Raw genomic sequence first — 8,043 nt, 5'->3', positions numbered from 1 at the left:
CTGCACTCCAGTCTGGGCGACAGAGTGAGACTCCAACTCAAAAAAAAAAAAAAAAGGGACCCCAGAGAACACTCTTGGCCCTTCTGCCATGTGAGGACACAGTGAGAAGATAGCCATCTTTGACAATAACACAGGACTTCACCAGACACAAAAGCTGCCAGCATCTTATTCTTATTTAATCCTAATGATAACCTTGTGAAGTATTTGTATTATCATTGTTAATATCATCATATCACTTTATAAGAGAAAAGCAGTCTTCCCAAAAGTTAAGGGATTTGCCTAAGGACATGCAGCTAAGCAAGAGGTCCTGGAGGACTCCAAAGCCTTCCAAAAGTAAAGAAGGAATGATGCTGTTTTCTGGCTCTCATGGCCTCAGAGCCCCTTTGACTCTCAGATCATCCAAGCCAGGCTTTAATCACTCAGCTGCTCTTTGCTAATGTGCTTCTTCCAACGCCCATTTCTGGGATTCAGAAAGTGGGGCCATGTCCTCATAGTGAATTAAGTGACGCTTTGAGTGTCTCCTCCTGTTCCTGTTCTTCTGCAGTCCCCAGGGATGAGCCAGCCGCCACCCCTGCCACTGCTTACCCACAATGTCTTCATAGGCATTTTCTTCTAAAGTGCTTTTGGATCCAAACTTGGGTTGGTTCTCAGTACCATTCTCAGTGGGAGAAGAGGGGTACAGGGACTGGAGACTGGGTGCATCCTCAAACTCAAAGGATTTTCTGTGGATAACAAGAACAAGAGTCATTCCCACTGAACCAGATCTCTGCTGCCTTGCTAGGGAACATCCATGGGCAACAGAAAAGACCAGAGTCCTCCTTATCAAACCAGCTACTAGAAAAGCATCAAGGTAAATCCAAAATTTCCAACCAAAAAAAGAGACAGATGGTCTGAAAGTCCCTAGCCTGGGTGCCTGCAACACGCCTTATCCCTAATGGTACCAATAGATTCAAAGCATGCTATTATTACTTTATTCTTCAAGACTTTTAAATAAAAAAGAAGGGGGGAGGGGAAGCATGCTATGTGTCAGATGCTATATCAAATGCACCTTTGCATCTGTTATCTCATTATGTTCACAACAGTGCTACCAGATATTGCACTGTTTTACCAATGAGAAGATTAAATGACAAAGGCAGGACTCTCCCAGGCTGTGTGACTCCAGGGTCTGTGCTTTAACCACAACTCTGGCCTCTGTGTCCTAGGAATTATTCTCCTGGAAAAGCATCTGCCATCACCACAGAAACTAAGTGTTTGATCTGTCTCTGGAGTCTCATGGCCACAGGCGCACCCTGGCCAGGACTCCTACCACTGCACTAAGCAGGTAGAAGAGCTCCACGCTGGAAGGGTCCTGCTCGGGGATGTCAGGGGGTTGGAGCAGAAGGTGGTGCTGGGGGAGTTTGTTGAAACAGGAAGGGCTGAGCCCTCAAAACAGATCAGACCACTATCGAGGTGGAGCCGGGAGGGCAATTTACAGCCAGAAGCTACTGCCAAGACCCAACTCCCCTCCAGCTAAGCATCTGCTCCTCTTCATCCCCCAAATAACCTTCCCCTCTCCTGCAGAATTTCAAGACCACAGTTTGTTGGCTCCGAAGATGCCATGTGCCCACAGCAGTCTCTCCTCCTCTCCTGCCTCAGAGACCCCGACTGCAGCCTCTCCCTCTCCAAGGCAAGTCCCAGCAGGCTCCTGGAGAGGGAAAGGAGGAACAGTACTGACCGGATACCTCCTCTCACCCAATAACACCTCCTTCTCCCTTCAGGTACCATCAGACCTTTCAGTCAATGAAGTCCTTTTTCTCTTGTTTACTGAACAAGAGAGTCCTGGGTGCAAGTCAAGGGCTAAAGGTGTCCTCTAAAGGCCACATCTTGCTCTTGGCTTGCCTGGTCTTCCTGTGGCACGCAACACAACTGAACACACCTTATATTGCCGTTCTCCTCCTGTTCCTCTTTGACATCATCTGTACTAGTTTTTTGTTGTTGTTGTTGTTGTTGTTGTTGTTGTTTTGAGTCTCACTCCGTCGCCTAGGCTGGAGTGCAGTGGCACGCTCACGGCCATTCCAGTGTTGACCTGCCGGGCTCCGGTGATCCTTCCGCCTCAGCTTTCCAAGTAGCTGGAACTATAGGTGTGTGCTACCACGCCTGGCTAATTTTTTTTTTTTTTTTTGAGTTGGAGTCTCACTCTGTCGCCCAGACTGGAGTGCAGTGGCCGCTCCTGGCCACCGCAGCCTCGACCTGCTGGGCTCCGGCGATCCTTCCGCCTCAGCTTTCCAAGTAGCCGGAATTACAGGCATGCACTACCACGCCCGGCTGATTTTTTGATTTATTGTAGAGATGAGGTCTTGCTGTCCAGACGGGTCTCAAACCCGCGGGCTCAGGCAATCCACTCACCTCAGCCTCCCAACGGCACAGGATTACAGGCTGAGCCACCGAGTCCAGCTAATTCTTTTTTTTAATTGTAGAGACAAGGTCTTGCCAAGTTGGGCTCAGGCAATCTACTTGCCTTGGCCTCCCAAAGTGCTGGGATTACAGGTTGAACCACCGAGCCTGGCCATCCTAGTTGGTCACCACTCTTCAGGCTCTTGTGAGGGATTCTCTTTTTTCACTTGTCTTTTAAATGCCAGAGTCTCACAAAATTCTGTCTTCAAGACTCTTTTTCACTCTGCACTTTCTAGGTGTCAAATATCCATGAGCTATCACGGTATCCGCCGTCTGTAAATTTTTTCCCTTCCTTCCTTCCTTCCTCCCTCTCTCCCTCCCTCCTTCCTTTCTTCCTTCCTCCTTCCTTGGAAGCAGGGTCTTGCTCCATCACCCAGGCTGGAGTGCAGTGTTATGATCACAGCTCACTGTATCCTCCAACTCCTGGGCTCAAGCAATCCTCCTGCTTCAGCTTTCCACGTAGCAGGGACCACAGAAGTATACCACCACACGTGACTAATTTTTTAAAAAATTTTTTTGTACAGACAAGGTCTTGCTGTTTCCCAGGCTGGTTTTAGACTCCTAGCCTCAAGTGATCCTTCTGCCTCGGCCTCCCAAAGCACTGGGATTACAGGTGTGAGTTACTTATGTACCTCGACGACTCAAATATCTGTCTTTGGCCTAGCCTTCTCAACTAGTTAAATATCTGAAGGCTGAGCACAGTGGTTCCCTAATGTCAGCCCATGAACTGCAGTGAGTGTGAGACCAAGTTTTCACTGGCATATACAGTAGAGTCAGCATCTTATGCAGGTAGTCCTCAAGTCAGCACACAAGACACAAGCATGTGCAAATTGTCCTTGAACATCCCCCAGAAAGGTGGTGCGCTGAAGACCAACATACTGTCCCTCATTAAGACTTATTACAGTTTCTCTCCCAGATATTTAAACAGATTTCTTTTTCTTAGGTTTAATTTTGCATTTTTAAAATAGTTTTTTTTTAATACATTAATTATAAGAATCGCACTAGGTGTAAAAGACACAAACTTACCATCTCATACTCCTTGGGGAACATGCTCCCTGTGTGGAAAGGCATACAGAACAGAATGCACTTCTGGAACTGCTTCTCTTTTTCCAAGAGCACAAAGTCAAGTTGGCTAAGTTAATTCTTACATGAAGGGACTCCACCATATATGGTCTATGTGTGTATATATTATATGTAAATGCAATGTGTGTAAAACCTCCAGACTGATTAACTCTCCCCCCATCCCTTTGGTCACCTAGTTAACTGCTCTTTGCTCTTCTAAACTTAGCTCAGAAACTGCTTCTATGAGGATTCCATCCCCCGTCGCCCCAACACCCAAGTCTCACTGAAGATTCCTCGCCCTTGGTTCTCTGCAACCTCCTGTAATGACATGGGTCACGGCACATGTGATGATATCTATGAAATCCTTGAATGCACAAACCATGTCTTGACCCCTTGACTAGCACAGAGCTTGGCGCACAGGAGGCTCTGGATGGGGGTTTATAGAAAATGGAAGAATAAGGACAAAGCAAATACTCTTGGCAGGTTGTTACAGAATTAAAGAGCCAGTGAGCATTTTGGAGTGGGCTGAAACACAGGATTACCCTTAGCCAAGGGCCGTTCTGGCTGTGGGGTTTGAACCTTTGTAATGTCTTCCACTCTGCACATGGCAGGAAAGTTTATATATGAGATGGGATAGGCTAGATAAAGCCTGAAGTATGAAGACAGACTGGAGAATCCCTAGAAGTGAAACCAATCTAAATGCCCATCTGACTTTGGGTTAGATGGGAAAGGCAGTAAGGCGTAGGAGGACAGATCTTCCAAAGGAAGCTGACTCCCAGCCTACCCCATTCCAGAAGATAAGATGCCTGTCAACTTTTACCAACTCTGGCAGCTCTAGCTCACAAGCCAGCCTGAGCAAACAGCTCTCGTAGTCCAGGCTCAGAAATGCTGAGATTGACCACAGTACAAACGTGAGCATCGGAACAGGTCATTCTTGGACATGGCCCCAAGAAGTACATGAAATGTTCTTTCACCCCTTTTTCCATCAGTCTCCTCTTTTGGGATCCAAGAATCCCCTCTTAATACAGGGCCCAGGGCTCCTATATGGCTAGGAGGCCCTCAGGAGAGAGCGAATCATGTTAAGTGTGCTGACACTGCCATGTTACTGATAAAACACAGTATTCGGAAAACGATTCACTTGAAGAAACACATTTCTAATGCTGGTATTTCGAGTGGTAGGGAGGCTAAGAGCTTATCAGTACTCAAGGGACTGCCCACTCTACCTCCTCAATCCTTCCCCATGGAAGGACTGAACCCTGTTGGAAAGGCCTCCAACAGGGCTGGCCACACAGCCCAGCTCCACCCCAAAGAGCAAACGCAGCCAACACTTTCACAGCACTGGGAAGAAGTGCTTCACCCTCCCACTCATGTTCAAGTATCTCGTAAGAGCAAAAGAACAATCTCATTTTTCACTAGCACATCTACCACCTGACAAGTTTTCAGTGCTCCAGAGCTCAGAAAGCACTACTGACTGTGACCCACACAATAATCCGCTTTTGCATTCTCCCTCTAAAGAAAGCCACAAGACACTGCAGGGGCGCGTGTTACCTGTTCTGGGACTTGCGGTGACCACGCATGTCCTTCTTGGGTCTCCGGGTGACTGGTGGGGCTGGGGTGGAGGGCAAGGGGGGTGGAGCAGCAGGTGTGGGTGAAGGAGGTAGACCATTGCTCGGCTTACTCTTGGGGTTCTTGTCAGCCTCATATTCAAAGGTGCGCTTGGGTTTAGGGACAGGGTTCACAGCGGGATCAAGGGAGCTCTTCGATGGCAGCAGCTGGGAGCTAGGGCTATTTCCAGGGGTCCCTGGCTTAGTAGGACCACTGCCTTCCCTCTCCGGGGGTGGGCCCGCCTCCCCCCCAACTCCAGCCACTCCTACTGCCCGGCTGCCGGCGCTCACACTTGCACTCCCTGTCGGTTCCTCCAAGGTGCCCAAGGTTCCAGTCTTCCTTTTCCCTCGGTCTACACTGTAACAGCTACTGGGGAGCTGGGGGAGCCCCCGGCCTGGCTGCTCCTTCAGGGCCTGTTCAATTTTCTGGATCCGGCTCAGCACTGCTGAGCTCTCCTTCCTGCTGCCATGCCCCCTGAGGAAGGCACTGGGCTCATTCCGGCCTGGCCGTTTCTCCAGCCGGTAGACAGAGTCCCGGACAGGGAGTGCCTCTCCCTCCTCCTCGGTCTCAGGGTAGGAACACTCGGAGAAGGTCCTGCTCATCCTCCGGAGGCCCTTGAAATCAAAGGTCTTTTCTGAGCTGCAGGGGGACGGCACCACACTGGGGCAGCCCACGCTGGGGCAGCCCTCACTGGCTGCACACTCGCCCCCAGAGCCCTCCCGCTTCTCTCCACATAGGCTCATCATCCTGGGCGAAGCCTCTCGGCGACCTTCCCATGCTGAAATCTTCTCCCGGATGCCCAGACTGTGGGCACGGGTGCCAGTGCGGTTCAGCAGGACGCTCCGTGGGCCAGCCGCTGGTCCTGAGAATGGCGTGCTCTGGGCAAGGGGGAGGAAGGAAGCTACTCCCTCTGCATCCTGGGCTGCGCCTTGGACGTGCTCCTTTGGGTCCTCTCTCTTGCACACTGAAGTGCTTCTGTCCAAATAACTGAAGCTGGTAGCCTTGAGGGGACAGATGGGAGGTGAAGTATCTGGGGAGGGATCCTGAGGGTTCTGGGGTGAAGGATCGTGGGAGTGCCAGTCCTCGAGGAGCACCCGGGAGCTGGAGTGGCTGGGGTACCTGCAGGCTGAGGTTTCACTATCGCTGAGGGGGTAGACGGGACTCCTTGGTGGGGAGAGAACTGGAGGTGGAGAGACTGACTGAGACCTGGGAGCAAAAAAAAAGAATAAAGAAAATGGCAGTGAGTGGCCTAACAACCAGAGGCATCGTGTTTTACTCTTACAGAGCTCAGCATCTCTTTTCTGCAGAACTGGTGAGCTAAAAGTAATCTATTCAAGTAATGTATCTTAAAGGCTGTCCTCAAGGAGAGAAGCAGACCCTTAACCACAGCAGACCAAACTCAACGGGCCTCTTTGCCCAACTCACCTCCAGAGACCCTGAGTAATGTCTGGAATAGAAGCCTGTTCTATAATAGGCTAGAGCATCCCAAGAATCTACAGCTGCCAACAAGAGAACAGCAAGACGAGTGGTGTGCTCCTAAATGCTTAACAACCACCTCTCTGGGGGAGATGGCGTAGATCAGTAGCATCTGCCAGTTTCTGTAGTATAAATGTCCCTGCTATGATTGAGTTACCAATGTGACAATGAAAGTGGAGGTGAGAAGAGATGTCATTCATCAACCCTCATTAGCAAGCAAAAGGCAGTTCTAGCACACTACTTTCTGTAGTGGCCCCAAATATATACACTTGAACACTTTGATCTTTCCCCCTAACAATCTCCCATCTCCCCTGAGACGTTTGCTACTGGACACAACATCTCGCTTCCTCACCTTGGATCCTGACCAGAATTAGGATCCTTGAGGGCTTCAAAAAGGTCTGGAGAGCCCCTCAGGAAACAGTCCTTTCCACTCTCTCAGTGAGGAGGAGGCCAATAGGAAGGGGAGACCAACCCCTTACACAGTTCCCGCCTCCAGGAGTAGCATCACGGCCTATAAACATCAGCCATTTCTCAGCCCCAAATCCATCTACAGATCTTAGCAAATACCGGGAACAGTTCTAAAGAAATGTTTCCACATATACTAACTCATTTAATCTTCACAAAAATTCTATGAGCTTATTATCATGAATTATTATATTTATTTTACAAATGAAAAACACTAAGGCACAGAAAGGGTAACTAGCTCATCCAAGGTCACTCAGCTGGTAAGTGAAGCAGAGACATGAACTTATATGACACTGAGTTGCCTCTGGTGGAGAAGCAGTGCCTCTGCTGTCTCTGTAAACTGCCCAGGCCCACAGTACTGCCTGAGCCCCTTGGCACTGGGCACACCCCTGTCTAAAACACAGCATTTACAAGTATCAAAGGACCTCTTGATCTTCCCTACTTCATCTTGATTTCTTCTAGGTCAGGGTCACAGTATCTGGAAGGTGCTAAGCAAAAACAGAAAGGGAAAGGGGCACGTGAGCTTATTGGAGAGAACCAAACACACACTTCCTCTTCTGCACACTCTTCTGGTTGGCTACTAGGAAACTCACTGTCAGCTTTCAGAACTCTGTCCAAACAGGTTTAGTTCAAAGATGGCAAGATTTGCCAACACTGCACACTACAAAGGCCCACCTGACCCTAATGCCATGCCCTCCATGCTGGCTGTCTAGCCTCATAGGCTTCACAGTGCCATGCCATTCACAGGAAAGCAGCCAGCTGCCCCCAGCCAGACTGCTGTCACTGCTTGCTCACACACAGAAAACTGGAGCTCGAGTGAGTCACGGATTGGCTGACAATTCCCTGTTGGGTCATAGGCCTCTGGCTGGCCCCAATCAACAGGAAACCTCAACATGCTTAAGTTGTTTTTAAAAGGGCAAGTCCAACAAGAACCATCCCATGTATATACGGGCACAGATGAGAGAAATTCGGTGCCCAGCCAAGCCAATGACCAAAAAGACT

At 49.4% G+C, this 8,043-nt stretch overlaps 1 protein-coding gene across 4 annotated transcripts in view; it reads right to left on the bottom strand.

Annotated features, from left to right (window-relative positions):
* ST5 (suppression of tumorigenicity 5) overlaps nucleotides 1–8,043 on the bottom strand; it is a 114,759-nt gene that overhangs the window by 30,519 nt on the left and 76,197 nt on the right. For 3 of the 4 annotated variants that reach the window (XM_008054569.2, XM_008054570.2, XM_021710647.1), the window contains exons 3-4: nucleotides 5,044–6,306; nucleotides 586–722 (exon numbers count right to left, since the gene is read on the bottom strand). In XM_008054569.2, the coding sequence (XP_008052760.1) occupies nucleotides 586–722; nucleotides 5,044–6,306 (1,400 nt within the window). The remainder of the gene's footprint in view (nucleotides 1–585; nucleotides 723–5,043; nucleotides 6,307–8,043) is intronic. The other variant, XM_008054572.2, reaches the window with a different exon arrangement.

Source organism: Carlito syrichta, unplaced genomic scaffold (genome assembly GCF_000164805.1).
Source record: "Carlito syrichta isolate Samal-C Ts95f unplaced genomic scaffold, Tarsius_syrichta-2.0.1 Scaffold296499, whole genome shotgun sequence".
Lineage (NCBI taxonomy): Eukaryota > Metazoa > Chordata > Mammalia > Primates > Tarsiidae > Carlito > Carlito syrichta.
Note: the sequence above shows the minus strand (reverse complement) of the source record. Positions and strands in the feature narration are given on the sequence as shown.